This window comes from Pteropus medius, unplaced genomic scaffold (assembly GCF_902729225.1).
Source record: "Pteropus medius unplaced genomic scaffold, Ma_sr-lr_union100, whole genome shotgun sequence".
NCBI lineage: Eukaryota > Metazoa > Chordata > Mammalia > Chiroptera > Pteropodidae > Pteropus > Pteropus medius.
In genome coordinates, this window is record NW_024350927.1 from 310797 (window position 1) to 326653 (window position 15857).

The following is a 15857-nucleotide window of genomic DNA, read 5'->3' on the forward strand; positions in this document are numbered from 1 at the left end:
CTACCTCCAGTGATGGCTGGGGGCACACCGTGCCTTCTCTCTATCCTTTCCTGTCTAGCTTCAACTAGCATGTGCACTAATGAGAAAATGCATGTAAAGCGCTTAGGACAGGGCCTGGCGCGTAGTAACTGCTAAATAAGTGAGAGCTGTATTTTTTTTTGTTTGTTTTGTTTCAATGTAATAAAACAGACCTGGGTTTGAAATCCAGTCCCACCCGCTAATTCGCCATGTGTCTTTGGGCAGGACATTTAGCCTCTCTGAGCCTCAGTTTCCTCATCTGTAAGACAGGAATGATAATAGCTACGTAGGAGATACCTTTTTTGCAAGGGTAGGCTGCAGGACACCTAGACTAAAGACTGCAAGAGTTAGCACAGTGAAAGTTTCTATCTTGAGGGTGTCAAGAGGAGCCTGAGCGTGGTGCTGGCTGCGGCCTGGCTCCTGAGTGCCAGCCTCGATTCGATACTGCCTCTCGGAGCAACAGCAGGAGCAACACGCGTGCGCAGCACTTTACAGTTTTCATGAAGGGGGTGGCAGTCTCTCCTGCCTTTGTCTCCCTGGCTCATGCCTTGGACATGACACATGTCACCACCACCTGGTATTATAGTCGTGCGTTAACCTGGCTGTCCTCGCCCTTCCCGACCACCACCCCGACACTGGGAACTCCTGGAGGGCAGGCAGCGATGGAGTCACTGCTGTGCCTTCGTTGTGCAGCCTGGGGACAGACCCAGGGTGGGTGCCTGCACTGTCTGAGGCCTCCGCTGACCACCTGTCTCTCTTGGCTCTTGCAGATGGGAGGAGGAGCTTGCCAAGCGCATGAACCTGCAGACCGTGGTGGACACGCTGCAGGAGGTAAGAGCCCTCAGGGGTCCCACCCGGGAGAGGCTCTGGGAGAGCCACGTGGCCCAGGAGCACAGTCTTCAGGGGGCAAAGCTGGGGGCAGTTCCCAGCATAGCCCCTGCTCTGTGTTACCTCTTGCTGCCTCAGTCTCTCCTCGATGGAGCCAAGAGGCCCCCCGCTTCAGAGCTAGGCAGGGACCAGCCCAGAAAATCTTGGGTGTAGGAGTCAGGAAGCCTAGGCCCAAGCCCTGGTGCTGTCCTGGCTTTCGGGGTGACCTTGAGCCAGTGACTCCCCTCTCCTGCCTTCTTTCCCCCATCTAAGGCTTGGACTGTATGGTCTCTAAGCCCCCCCTCCCCCAGTTTTCAGGAACTGACTTGGGGCTAAACACCTCGGAGACGCATTTGCTCCATGCTAGCAGGCATGTCGCCAGTGGGGGCTCCAGCCCAGGCGTGCTCTCCACGGTGGGCGTGGGGACCTTCCCTTGCTCTTCTGGCTCCGTAGCTCTGTGCTCTGTGCCCTGCTCCTCCCCTGCCTGCTGGGTACCTTGGGCAGCAAACTTCACCTTTCTCGGCCTCTCTTTTTCTCTCATCACAATGGGCACGAGAACAGAGACCACCCTCCCCGCCCGCCCGAGAAGGCGTGGAAAGCTCTTTCAAACATTTTTAAAAATCGCTTTCTGATATTTAAATTATTGATCTTCTAAGACAGAAACAGATGAAAATGACATCAATACGTAGAAGGAAAAGGATGAACATCCCCCGTTTTTAGAACAAAAGTGCTCTTTACAAACACAACAAGTTCGTGGTCAAAAATTTGGAAAATTTAGGAAAGCTCAGAGAAGAAAATAAAACTTCCTTCCAGTTGTGCCCGGCCACCTTTGACAAAGTGGCTTACAATCTCCTAGTCTTTTCTGCGCAAACATATTCTAGATGTATACCTTTGGTTAGGTTGACACACGTGACATTGCCATTTTGGAGATCAGAGAATGTCAAATATTGGCAATTTCACATGAATTGACCTAACATTTTAACCTATTGGGATCACTTGGTTACATTAACCTGCTCTTTTTCTCTAAATATCTGCCATGGATTTTTCCATGCAATAAATATTCTTTTGAGAAGTGTTTTTTAAGCTGAATGGTGGGAAGCCAGGCTGGGCCAAGGTCATTGACACCCCATTCCCAGCACTCAGGCACCCAGCCTGGTTGGACTCAAGTGTCAAGTCCCTCCTACCCTTCAGGGTGCGTGGTGTCCCTAAACCCTCCCGCATTTCCGTCCTCATAGGCGGCACAGGAAGCTGAAGCCATCCAGGAGGAGATGAACGAGAAGATCGAGAGGCTCAAGGCCGAGCTGGTGGTGTTTAAGGGGCTTATGAGTGATGTAAGTGCCACCGGCCACCATCCCCAGGCATCGTGACCTCCCCTCACACCCATCATGCAAAATGCTTCATTCACTCCGAGGCTCCAGAGCTCGGCTTCTAGTTAGAGTCCTGGCTGGCTGCGTTTGATGTGAAGGGTGACGGATGCATCAGAGATCAGGCGCCCTCCTCCTGCCCCTCCCCACTTCCGCTTCCCTTGGTCTGAGTAGAGATGCATTAATCTGCCGCTTAACCCATCCTGCCCTTCCCCGGGCTCCTCCGATGGTCTGTGTGTGTTGGCTCCGACTTCTCCCCAGCTCGCCATGATGAGGCGGGTGGTGGTCGTGGGGCTCAGTGTCTGGGCACAGGTTGAGGGAGGCCCTGTGCCAGCCGAGAGGCTCCTCAGGCCAGCGGCCTTCTCGGGGTCGCTTTGTAAAGTTGAGGAAGGCCAGCGTGTGCATCCTTTTGACGATCCCTTCTGAGTAACTGTGGGTGGGGGGAGCTGTTGGCACTCAAGGACATTTTCCTGCTGGGGACCTGGGTTTCCTGCCACCTTCGAGCAGCGGGCAGTACGTAGGGAGAGCTGCCAGAAAGGAGAAGGAGACTGATCATGAATGACTCAGCCTGGTGTGGCTTCTCTCCTGAGGGGCGGCGTGAAGCTGGGTGTGGCAGGAAGAAGCCATCCGGGGGCTCCAGGTGGAGGCCACCTGCTTCCTCTCCTTGGGGTCCAGGGGGACCCCCCTTTGTCCTGGGCAGCCCCCCGATGTCAGCTGTGGGAAGAATCCTGGAGAGAGAGAGCCACCTTGGCAGGCACCTCTGTGCGGGGGACAGGTGGGGTACACCGGGTGGGAAGGGAGGGAAGTCCTTCAACAGTGGGAGCTGTCTTTCTTTTTCCTTTGCTCGAACAAAATAAACACTGACACTGTGTCTGCTGAGAGGATGCCTTCCAGCCCTTAGGGAGACCGGCAAACACGGTCTCACATTGTCCACTCGGCGCCGGAGCTTTTAGCTCCCACGACCCTTCCACCCCTGCCCCAACCTGAGCAGCGCTGGCCCAACCCTTCACGCCCAGGAAGAGCTCAAGGCCCCCCTCGGACTCCGGGGCCTCCCACCTGACACCTAGGGGTCTCCCTCGTCTGCCCGGCAGGAGCCTCGAGCGAGCCCCACCCCCATGCTTGCTCCGTCCCTCGCTCACGTAACCCCTGCTGTCCTCCCTGCAGCCCATGACAGATCTGGACACAAAGATCCAAGAAAAGGCCATGAAGGTGGACATGGACATCTGCCGCCGAATCGATATCACGGCCAAGCTGTGCGATGTCGCACAGCAGCGGAACTCGGAAGACGTGTCCAAGATCTTCCAGGTGACTAGGGCCACCCTGCTCACCAGCCGCCACTCCCACCTGCCACGGCCACCCTCCCAGAGAGTCCTGGCCTTGACCCCTGCCTGGCCAACCTCTATCTCCCTCACATCTCGCCCAGTCCCCTCCCCCTCCCCCCAGAGCTAGTGCGTACTCTACCCTCTAGCCTCCCCAGGAGAACACAGAAGCAGGTACTCGTAGACTCGCAGGCTCGTCCGAGTCCATCATCAAGGCTGACGGCTTCATCCTATGGCTGAGGAGGCCACTTACCTGGGGGGGTTGGGGGGGCTGTGACATGACAGGCTCGAAGAGGGAAATGTCAGAGCTGGGGGCCAGAATGCCAGGGCTCTGTCCACTAGCCTGCGCTGGCCCCGCTTCCTGCCCCTTTCTCTGGGTGCCGAAACTGGGCACCACTGCCATGGTCGGGGAGCCCTAGCCAGGCTGCCGGAGCACAGGGTGAGCTGGCTTGAGCCCCGGCAGATGAGCCTCAGAATTCCGAGGAGGAACTGTTGGCCTCTGACTGTTTTTCATTCCCACCGGAGAGGCGGTCAGTCTCCCACCCCTCCGCTCAATGAGCAAGCGTGTGCTCTGAGAGAAGGCGGTGGGTTCCCCGGCAGCTGTCCTCTGGTGCGGGTTTGGGGGGCAAGTCCAGCTACCTGAAGGGCACGTGTCATTCTCCAAAGGCTGCTTCTTGAGTCTGGGTTGTGGTTTGGCTTTTGCTTGAGCCCAGGGCAATACGGTGTGTCGTTGCTTTAGTGTGTGGCTTCGGGTGTGTAGCGGGGTGAGATCTGGGCTGCCTTGGGCCCTCTGTCCACCTCCTGACCATTTCAGCCTCCGTTTGGTTCGCTCATGTCTTGTCTGCTTGGAGTGGAGGGAGCTGGTGAACCTGTGGCCACCCGCCTATTGCCTTTGCATGTGAGCTGGAGGGCTCCGGAAGGTATGGAGCCGTCTGGGCCTCCACGAGGGCTTCTCCGTCTCTCTGGCTGGCTCTGAGACATCCCAGGCGCCTGAGCCCCAGTCTAGCCTGCTCCTCTCCCCAGACTTGGGGCTGCTTCTCTGGTGAAGGGGTGAGCCGAGCCAGCCTAGCCTCCAGGGCAGGGAAGGGTCCAGGCTGTCTGTATCCTCCATCCTGCATGTCTCCCCACCTCACGCTTCCTGCTAATGCCGCCTGCTTCTTAGAAGACCTGTGCATCTTTCGCAGCAGTGGCTGGCCCCAGCCACCCTCCATCCATCCCTTGGGATGCCAGCTCCCTTCCCAGCTCACCCCTACCCTCCATCCTAGCAGAGCCTTCTAGTTACCTAATCTCTTTCTTTCCGGGTCAGGTGGTCCCCAAAAAGAAAGAGCGTAAGGTGACTTCGGACGAAGACATTTCCGAGCAGGATGGGGAGGCGAACCGGTTCTCAGATGACGAGGTCGGTTCCATGAACATCACAGACGAGATGAAACGCATGTTTAATCAGCTGTGAGTATTCCTCTCTATTTCCCGAGATCGTAAGGGCAAACTGGCGGCCTGGGCTGGAAGCAGCCCGCAGATGTGTTTTGGTCGGCTAGAATGGTTTTCTGAACACGTTTGGATTCATTTTTCACATTTATAATTTGGCGAGTTTCACGTTTTCAGAAGGAGCCAAACGGTAGCGGTGGTCGTATTTGTGTGGGCCCTAGTTTTCTTTGTGGTGGGATTTGGAGCTGAGCCACACACCTGGCCCACCACTGGCGGAGCATCCTCTGCAGGATGCTTTACAAAGGCGACTTCGCTGACTCCAGATAATCAGCCTGGGAGGTGGCGTTTTTCACTCCCCTTTCGTAGCCGAGGAAACTGACACTCGGGGGAAACGACTTGGCCAAGACCCCTCTGCTGACATGTGGCAGAGCTGGGATTTGGAGCTAGGCCCGTCTGTCTGTGTTCTCTCACTTTGAGGTGCTGCCCAGGTTAGTGGCAGAGTCTGGGCTGAATTTGGTCAGTGGTGGGCTGGAACTGGCTCGTACCAGCTCATGGAAGCTGATCGTGCACGTCTGCCCACTCCAGGTTCGGTGGTGGCACATTAGTTGCTTAAAATTCGCTAGGGTGGGAAACTGGCACATGCTATTAGTCCGGGCTGCGCCCCCCGCCCTGCCCCTGTGGAGAGCTGGTTTACCCGAAGCCCACTGTATATAGTCGTCTGGGGAAGGGATGCTTTGTGGTCCTGGCCTGTCCGGGTCCATGTTCTCAACCCTGATCCAGCTTTAACTCTAATCAACATAATATCCTAAAGCGGAGGAGGGGAAGGAAGCAGAGAGGGGCCCCTGTAGTCATTGGATGACTGGCCTAAGGGTCTGGAGTCCAAAGACAGGGCTGAGACTGGGTCTCTGGAGTCACCGTCCCTCTGCCCCAGAGGCCTGCTCCTGCCTGCTCTCTCTGCAGTTCCTAGGATTTGGGCACCTGAACCCTGAGAACTCAGCTTTTCCCCAGGACACCACAGTTCTGCCCTCAACCCTCCCCTGCGTCAGAGTCTTGGGACCGAGCAAGCTTTCTGACCTGACATCTCTCCCATCCTGGGTTTCCAACTGTAGGGCTAGGTTTACGCTCTTGGCTCCGACGGCCATTACAAAACCTCCCAGAGCCTCCTCCCTAAAGGGCACGCTCCTGTCAGCAGAGGCCTTGGACATCCTGCTCGTTTCTAAAGCCAGGGGTATGGGACTCTCAGGACACTTCCTGCAAAGCCCTGGGGCTGGCTTAGAATTGCAGAGTCCAAAGACTACTCCGCCCAGCCACTTCCTATACAGACGGGGAAACTGAGGCCCAGAGTGGGATCAAGCCAGGAGTTGGGACCGAGCTCGGCGCCCGACTCTTGGTCCCCAACCAGATGTCTTCGTGCTTGGAAGACTTGTCCCTCTGCCCTGTCTGCAGCACCGTCCCTGTCCTCGTCCCCTTGCAGTCGGAGCCAGGCGACTCAGTGAGGACGCCAGCTGGGGCCGGCGGCGGCTGTTTGTTTGCCCCACACTTCCCACTGCTCGCCGCTCCTGAAACAGAACCGAGACGGGGCTGTGTTTGGGGTGTTTGCTATTTGAGGGTGACAAGGAGACTCCGAGACTCCTGATTTCTCTTCAGCATCCTCCCCACACCTCGCGTCCTCATCTTTTGCTGACAAGAGGGGCTTTGGAAGAGGACCTCCAGTTGGGTCTAGGTTTCTTGAATGCTGTTGGCCTGGGCAGTTCTGAGCCTGAGGCCGGACTGTCGCCAGAGAATCGTTCGGCTGCCCAGGAATGGAGTCGTGGGTGAGCTGAAAGGGGCATCCTCCAAAGCCGAGTGCTCCCGTGTGTACGAAAGACGGTTCCAATGCTGCCAGGCCCCATACTGCACGAACGGGCACCTGAGTGTCGACAGGTCTGAACTGGGTTCAGTATCTAGTCCATCTGGAGTGAAGTTGCCTAAGTTAAAAAATAATTCTCTGATCAGCCCTCCACCCTTGCAGTTCTAGCCAAGGCCATGCTGACCCCACCCTAGGCGGGGTCCTGGCCCCTCCCAGGGGCATCTCCCGCCAGCTATGGGCTGAGACCCGAGCCAGTTCCACTGAAGTCTTTGAATAATGCACCCCGTCAGGGCTGTTTTGTTTTGATCTACATCGGCTGCTGCTCGGGCTTCAGACCAAGGAAAAGGGGAGGAATTTGCTACTTTCGCTACTTTCTGCCAACCCTCCTCCTCCGCCCCACCCTCCAGATCTGCGGGGGGCGGGGCAGTGGTGGTGGTGAGGATCTCTTCTGAGCCCTTTGTCTGGTCTATCTTCCTGTCTTTTCTGGCTTCTCATTCCTCGGCCGGGGTTTTCTTGAGATCCCAGAGCCTGGGAAGGAAGTGAAGTCAGCAGGCAAGTTTGTGATGCGGTGACGGCCGACCCCAGGGCCTGCCTCATCTGGAGCTAGCCCAGGCCAGTGGCGCCTGCGGCTGCAGCCCTGGCCCCAGCTCTGCTCCTTGGGCTCACAGAGCCACCCACAGACTCCAGCAGGAACTGCTCTTTGGCGGGAACCTGCTTTCAGGGGGTGCTCTAGGAAGCTTTTTACCAGAAATTCTTTCTTCCTGGGCCCTGCCCAGTGGCCCCCAGCCTGGACCATGTGGGGAGGTTGGGAAGATCCAGGAGGGAGCTGGTGGCGGGGGGAGGTGTAGGCAGTGGGGGAGCCCTGGGACGGGCATTTGGAGACTGGGACACTGACTTCCTTTTTGGCCGATTCTCTCGGTCAAGTGATTTAACTCCCGTGGACACCAGCCTTCCCATCTGAATGGTGGGTATGTTGAGCTGAATGATTTTTAGTGATCATCCCTCCAGTTGGGATAACCGCGCGTCTCCAGAAACCCCTCAGTCCCAGACAAAACCATATGATCTGTCACCCCACTTGAAGTTCTGGTGAATAAAGAAGCCCCGAAATTACCCAGGCTTTGAATTCAGACCCTATTCCCAGCATGTATTATTCTAGTCCATCTAATCCCTCTGAGCCTCAGTTTCCTCATCTGTAAAATGGGAATGATAATCATGCTTGCCTCCTAGGATTGTTGCAAGGATGGAATGACGTGCATTTTCATGTGTGCTTACCGACCAGTTTGGGCCCAGCATATTGTGGGTGTCTGGTGATGTTTCCATGGGGAAGGAAGAGATGTAGGAAACAGAAAGAGCTGGCTTTCAGCCTGTTTCTGTTACAGGCTATAGCAGTGTGACTTTGGACCAATGAGTTCTTCTTTCTGAGCTGCAATTTCCTCAGCTGTAAAACGGGAGTAGGAATAGCAACCTTTCCATGTTGCAGAGATCGTAGAAACCGCCTCATGCAAAGCAGGGGCTTGAGAAATGAGCTATTAAACGAATGAAAAAATTACAAGACTGGACTTGGGAGGAAGGCACATTTAGTCTCCGTTAATTATAAACCCTGGCATCCTAAAAAAAAAAAAAAATACACGTTTTCAGTTGTAATAAAGAGTTTGTAAAAACAGTCTGCATTTTAAAAGAGTTAAACTTCAAGATAAGGCGTGTGTCCCCTTTGCACCACCCCTGTCCTTTTGGAGGGCCGTACTGTAGTAATGTCCCTTTTCCTCCCTGGTCCTGGCCCCAGGAGCCTGGCTCCTGTTCAGTCATGCCTTCCCATGTCACCCCCATAGGCGGGAAACTTTTGACTTTGATGATGACTGTGACAGCCTGACATGGGAAGAGAATGAAGACACGCTGCTGCTGTGGGAGGACTTCACCAACTGCAACCCCACCATCGACCTGCCGGGCGAGGTGAGCCCAGGGGCTGGCTTCCCAAAGGCCGGGAGGCGGGGACCGATGGGCATCTTCCTTCAATTGTCCCTTGTTCCTGTTCTTTCCCCCACCGCCCAGTTAAATTGTCCCCTTTGTTCTGTTTCCCCAGCAAGAGGAAAACTTAGGCAACCTGATCCATGAGACGGAATCCTTCTTCAAGACGAGAGACAAAGAGTACCAGGAAACGATAGGCCAGATCGAGGTGAGGGCTCAGGCTGTGCAGCCCCCCAGGGAAGCTCCTTGAGGTCACATGGTCGGGATCCCCAGTGAATAAGCGACCGTGTGGGCAGGGGCTGGTAGCCTGGGGCAGGCACAGGCTCGAGAATCAGAGGCCTACCCATTCCCTGTGCGGTGCTGGGCGAGTCATTCTCCTTTTGGGGCCTCAGTTTCCTAATCCGTATAAAGAGGGTGGTGACCCTGTCTGCCCCAGAGAGGTGTTTTTTCTTATTCAACTGAGCTGGTGATCCCAAACTAACAAGAGCTAACATTTGAGTGCTATTGAGTGACCCTAGGCACTGACTACGACCTTTACAAGTATCCCCTCCTTAGTCTCCATATACCCTAGGCATGGACCTGCAGGTACCTAGGCATCTCCACCCGATGCAGGAGGTACTATGCACCTCATTTTACAGAAGAGAACATGAGGTTAAAAGAGACCAAGCGACTTGCCCAAGGCCTCCAGCCAGCAAGCAGCTTTTGAGCCCAACCCTATCTGGTTGAGAGTCTGTGTACTTGGCCACAGTCTATCAGCTAGAGTCCCTGCTGCTGTCATGCAGGAAAGAAAAGAAGCTCCTTTCTTGGGGAGCGTATCATCATCTGGTAGAGGAGAAGGGTCAGAAACATGAGAGACGTGAAGACTTTTCTGATCAAGTCCATAGAGAGGACTGCGGAGGTGCTGGGCGGGTGAGGTTGGCGGAACGAGGTGGCCTTCATCAGGAAAGGCGGCCCTTGTGGTTGCTAAGCAACTATTTCCCTTTCACCAAAGCCATTCACCAAGGCCATGGACCAGTATGTAGAGAATAGAAACCGAGGCAGGGCCCTAAGGGTATGATGTCCAGAGGTGGCCTTGATGCTGCCACCACCAACGATGTGAGGAGGGAGTTGCTGAGGGTTTTGTTACAAGGATGACTGGGCCTCACCCTCCACCCATGTTGGTTCCTCTCAGCTGGAGCTGGCCACAGCCAAGAGTGACATGAACCGACACCTGCACGAGTACATGGAGATGTGCAGCATGAAGCGAGGCTTGGATGTGCAGATGGAGACCTGCCGCCGGCTCATCAAAGGCTCAGCAGACAGGTGCCTGGCCTTGTCCTCCCTGGGGCTTCAGCACTTGGGTTCTGGGGGTTAATTTGTGGGGGCTGTAACTTACAAGTTGGGTCAGTTTCATCTGCTCAGACCATGTGTCCGTCCATCGATCCAGATAATGAATATTAGTCATCTACCTGCCATGTGCTAGATGACGCACCCATCTCACGCACCCATCTCACGCCATTCCCGAGGGGCTCACATTTGTCTGTAGGGAGCAATTTCACCTCTTTCTCCTCTTCCAACCCAGGGCCAGATGGGTCTGTCCCCAGGAGACTGACATGCATTAGACCCCTTTTATTTGCTGGGGGACACCAAAACATAGAGACAGAGTCCCTGCCTCTGAGGAACACGCAGCCTCATTAGGAAGGCAGATGTGCTACTAATAAAATGGGACGATATATGTAAAATGCTTGGCCCAAAGCACAAATAAATGTTAGTTGTCATTGTTTCTCTCATTATGAGCGTAGTCCTGCAGGCTGTGGTTCAGGCTGTAAAAGAGGGAGCGGCAGCTCTGTGGGAAGCTGCGTGGGGGGCCCTAGGCTCAGCAGGTCCTGCCTTTAGCTCGTGGAATCCCCTGGATCGTACTGTCATGATCTCTGTTGTTCTGATGGAGGGGCAGACACTTGGGCAGGTTCAAGAGTTTGCCCAAGCTCCTCAGCTCCTCAGCGATAGAGCCAGCATTTGAACTCAATGCTATTAACCACTATCTAGTTTGGCCTCCCTTTGAGCCCTGACTTAATTGGGGTTTACTGAGCACCTACTATGTGCCCAGACCTGTGTTAGATGATTGGAAGGTAAGAACCAAGCTTGATCCATGGTTTCTGCTCCCAAGGGACTTTTGGCACCCAGAGCAATTAGAGGCTTGTGCAAGGGGTCCCAAGAAGTCTCGAGTGCCATGTTCAACTTGTGAGCTTAGGGGATCCTAAGGGAAGAGCAAGGGCAGGATCTCCCTCTGAGGTTAGATCTTATGGGATCTAAGGGCTTCTTATGGGATCTAAGGGCTGCTCAGCCCTTGCCACTCCTCGAGCCCCTCTTGGTGTCCTCAGGCTGCCCTCTGATCATCCCCCATTCTCTTATGCCTTCCAGGAATTCACCGTCCCCCAGCTCTGTGGCCAGCAGTGACTCAGGAAGTACAGACGAGATCCAGGATGAGTTTGAGCGGGAGGCGGATGTGGAGCCCATGGTCAGCTGATGACTGAGGCCCCCTGCGCCTGGTGGTCTTGGTGATGGGGCCTCTGCACCCATCTCCCCATGGGGCCAGGAAAGCTCCTCGGAGTGGGACTCCAGTCCTCACCACACAGACTTCCTCTGCCTTCCCTCCTCTGGAGGCCCCAAGGGACTGCTGCTTCCTTCCTTCCGCCCACCACCAACCAGTGCCCCTTCTCCATCCACCCACCCAAGGAATGGTGCTCTCAATTTCTATTGTTCTCCACATTACAAATGCAGACTTCTGTCCGGATGATGCAGTGTTAACTGTGCCTTTTCCCTTAAGCTGAGCCACTTTGAGCTCCAAAGAATTATTCCTAGCAGGTGTTTTTATATAAAACTCTCGGGTGAGGGCGGGGCCCCAGGTGTGGTATAATATATTTTTCTACCCTCCCACCTGCTCTTCTGATTGGCCGTGAGCTATATATGCCCTCCCCTCCTCTGCCAGCACTGACCAAGTTGGGCTTGGGGTGGTCCACCTCTGCCCAGGATGGAGCCGTTTGCCTCTGCAACCTTTCCAGGCCTGGGTAGGGACCTCCCAAGGATTTTTCACTTACCAAAAGAGAGAAAAGATGGAAGGAGGGAGGAAAGACAAATTTTGATTTTCTTTTTGGATCGAGTGGCAACGCAGAGGGACAAGGCACGGTGGAGGAAGGTGGAGCCTCACTGTGTTTAAACTACTATGCAAAAAACAAAAGAAACAAACAAAAAAGCGGCTTGCCTTACGTATTGTGGAAGGTAGGCCCTCTCCCTGACTCATGGTTTTCCCTTGGAGCTGAGAGGCCAAAGCTAGGGCGGTGTCTCTTGCAGCCTCAGGGTGAGCACTGACTCGGGAGTAGGGGTTTGGTCAAGGTCAGAAAGGAGCACTGGGTTCTTCAAGGCCCTTGGCCACCTGACTGTTTGCTTTTTTGGGGACCTCTGTGGGTTTGGATGGGGGTCTTGTATTACCCTGATGACTTGTTGTTTTTCCCTCTGTTTCCAGCCAATTATAAGGGGTTGTAATTTCTCTGTGAGAAAGTCTGAAAGGAGCTAGGCCTGGGTATTACCCACCTGCCACCATCTTGGTTCTCCACTGTTCCCCAGTCACCCACTGTTTGGCCACTGGCAGGCATTGGAAAGGGAAGAGGAGGGTGGCAGTGAGGGCTGCTGGCAGATCGGAGGTGGTGGGAGTAGGTGCTCAAGTGAGAACATTTGGAGGCTTCTTTCCATAATTTACTTGACTGACCAGTTGGGGACTTAATCGAGCCATTATCTCCCCAGGACTCAAGTGGGCCTGAGTTAAAAGGAACTGTGTTGAGGCCACCATCCGAATCTCAGCTTGGAGCCAGCTGACCAGCCTTTGCCTTTTTTGTTTTTAAATTTCTTTTGTACCCACTCGCTTACAAGTGCTGATTTTTGTTTTTGTTGGCCCTGCAGCTCCCCCTAGAGGTCAAAGGAGCAAACTGTGCCTAAGGACCTAGAACTCCTTACTGCCCACTGCTTCTGTCTGGAGGCAGAGGAAGGGCTCTGGCTTTGAGTAGGATGTGGCCCCCAGTTCTTCCTTCCTAGGGTACCAACCACCTTTAAGGGCCTTCTTTCTCTTGTTTCCGCCATCCGTTTTTCAGTCTTAAAACTATTGTATATAATATTCATGTTATATATATTATACATATATATGCATCTATATATATGTAGAGAAAGAGAAAGAGTGTGTGTTAGTGTGTGATTTTTATTTATCAGAACTTGGTGGCCTTTACCATTTTCTCTCTCTCTCTCTCTCTCTCTCTCTCTCTTTCTTTCTTTTCTTTCTTTCTCTTTCTTCTTTCTAATTATTGTTGGAACCTCCTACTGTTCCGTCTGGCAGTCTGACTGAGAAGCTTCCATCCCCAGCATCTCTTATTAGCTGCATGGTCCCTTGGTACATCCCGGGAGGGATGATGATTTTGGAAGAGAGACAGCACCCCCGCCCCTTACCAGCCCTTATTCTAAAGGTTACAGGGTTCAAACATACCTGATTATTATTGTTGTTTTTGTTATTGTTGTTTTAGTTTAGTTTTATTTTAACCAAAGGTTATCAGAGCCAATTAGGCTTGGACCTCAGCTGCTAAAAAGATTTTCCGTTTCCAGGAGGGTCAGATAATGGCCGCCTCCGCAGGCCTGCACCGTCCAGGGCTGAGGGTGGTATTGAATGATGTGCTCAGGCTGGCAGAGTGGAAGCCAGCCCTCAGTTGTCCCTCGAGGTGGTGGGAGGGTGACAGATCTATCTTTAGGGTTAAGACGGTAAGGCAACAGTGTAAGTATTTAAGATCTAAGGTGACCGCGGTGATCGATGTCCAGCGGTATTATTTTTGCTGTTCCCCTTGTATACATACATAGGATGTTTGTCTCTGGGGACTAGAGTACTCTGAATCTGTCTAGGAAGTATAAAAATGGCAGAAGCCAGAGACAGACACTGGCTGGAAAGTTCATTCCTGCTGGTTTTCAATAGCTGCTCTCTCCTGGGGAGCAAAGATTTGGGGTAGGTGGATGGGGGACAGGGGACAGCAAGAGTGTGGCCAGTCTGCCTCCAGGGCAGGATCCTGGGTCTTGGCCTGGCTGCCTCCCTCCCCACCAAGTTCTTTTTTGAGCTAGTTGCCAGTGGGCCCTGCTCGTCCCTGCGCCACAAGCCCACAGCTTGCCAAGAAAGACCCCAATGCTCGCTATGGCAGCACCAGGTCCAAATAGGACACGCTGGTCCGTCCTTTGTAAAGCTGTAAATACTTAATTTTGATTTTCTATTTCAAAACCCAGTGTCATATTGACATTGGTATTTTAGATTGTTCTCGGATGGGCTCTCCTTTGCTGCCCTCTCTCACTCTCCTGTTTTTGGGGGTTTTATAAAAAGAGAGGCCTGGGGAGGGGCAGGGAGAGTAGTTTCCTTTGGTTCCCTGGTTGTGGACACACACACACACACACACACACACACACACACACACACACACTCCTCTGTAACTCCGAACAGGGAAAAAAATTATTGGCAAGTAAATACTTTTGTTTTCTTGCAGCAATATGTCTGGAGCTCTCTGAAGGGCCACTCCATCTCAGACTTAGCTCTGTGGGTGCAGCTCAGATGACCTAGGGAGAATCAAACCACTTCGGCTTGGGATGGGGGAGAGGGTGTTAGGTAGGAGATAATATAAGGTGTAACTTAAGCTAAATGTAATCTATTTATAAAGCGAGAGACTCTCATCTATTTTTATGAAAGGAAAGGTTTTTTAATCTAGGGTAGGCAGTTGTGGTAGCCCAGCATTTTTCTGTGGACACGATGCATGTTGCTGCTGGATTTAATATAATCGGTACCCCTCACCCTGTCCCTTCCTCCCCCGTTCTCACTGCTTACACATTCACACCCACTAGCGGCCTCAGAAGAGTGAAAGCCCCACTTCACCCCATTTCCCTGTTCCCTGATCCCCCAGCTCCTGGGTCCTGGGAAGTCTTAGGGGGCAGGGCACTCATGGGAGTGGGCGGGCAGTGGGGAATTCAGAATCGAGATGGGTGTGGGGAGAGAAAGAGAGCGCTCGTGAGGGGACAAGTTTGCTTCAGCGGGGACTCTGATTAGTTACTTGAACTCTGGTCTGCCAAGATTTATTTCCAAGTCACTTGTGTTTGGCAACGGAGATATTGGTTCAGGGACCACACGGTTTCCTTGGGACCTGGGACCCACTAGGGTCCTAGTCCTAGTGGGTCCCAGGTTGTTGGGCAGCTGGAGCAGGAGTGTAAATGCCACAAGATGCCTACAGCTCAGTCCTGGCTGTGCCTACTGCCTGGGCTGCCAGCCCCGATGCGCTTGCTCCTACAGGGCCCTGGGTGAGGGACTAGGATGCTGGGGGCTTCCTCAGACCTGCACCCTTTACTCTAAGCTCTGGTTCTAGAGGTGCACTGTCCTAGAGTGGGGAGTCTAGAGGCAACTGGGTGGGTATAGGTAAAGGTGAATTCTCTCTGGAAGGGAATTTTCCATAGGTGGAAGATTTCCAGGCTCAGGATGGGCTGTGTGTTAGGCTTGGGCAAATCCTTCACCATTCCTGCTGCCGAGCCCTCAAAGAAATGAGGCAAAGGCACTCCACCCCCCACAAGACCCCTTCATGGACATTTAGCACCTAACCTGATTTTTAGTCCCATCCAGGGAGACTTTCTATCCTTTAGTCCCATCCCACCCACTGTTGCTGTTTGTCTGCCAGCTGGGTCTAGCAACGAGGGGAAGGGGGTTTATATTCACTGAAAGACTACTGATCCTACCGGAAACCAACCTGTTTACTGTACTGTTGTAAATATCATGCCCTTTATATCCTGTATATTGGCTTCTTTTAAATAAAGTGAAATGTCTTAGAATTGATGGTGTCCTTTTTTTTTTTTTTTTTTCAAATTGAGGATAAAGCGGAGATGGGGGAGAGGCAAGAGGACTGTGGGCCACATAAACACTAAATGAAATTACCCAGTGATAAAATAGGAAAATTTCACATCACCTGTTACTTTGCATCTCACAATAAATTTTTTGGAAGTAGATAAAAATAG

At 53.3% G+C, this 15857-nt stretch overlaps 1 protein-coding gene across 1 annotated transcript in view; it reads left to right on the forward strand.

The window, feature by feature from the left end:
- The window catches only part of IFFO2 (intermediate filament family orphan 2), a 43101-nt gene extending 31521 nt beyond the window's left edge, over positions 1-11580 (forward strand). Inside the window, exons 2-9 of the mRNA XM_039842070.1 lie at positions 789-849; positions 2121-2216; positions 3414-3554; positions 4875-5014; positions 8672-8792; positions 8923-9015; positions 9979-10109; positions 11208-11580. Coding sequence (XP_039698004.1) covers positions 789-849; positions 2121-2216; positions 3414-3554; positions 4875-5014; positions 8672-8792; positions 8923-9015; positions 9979-10109; positions 11208-11313 — 889 coding nt within the window. The 3' untranslated portion in view covers positions 11314-11580. The remainder of the gene's footprint in view (positions 1-788; positions 850-2120; positions 2217-3413; positions 3555-4874; positions 5015-8671; positions 8793-8922; positions 9016-9978; positions 10110-11207) is intronic.
- The last annotated feature ends 4277 nt before the right edge of the window (positions 11581-15857 follow it).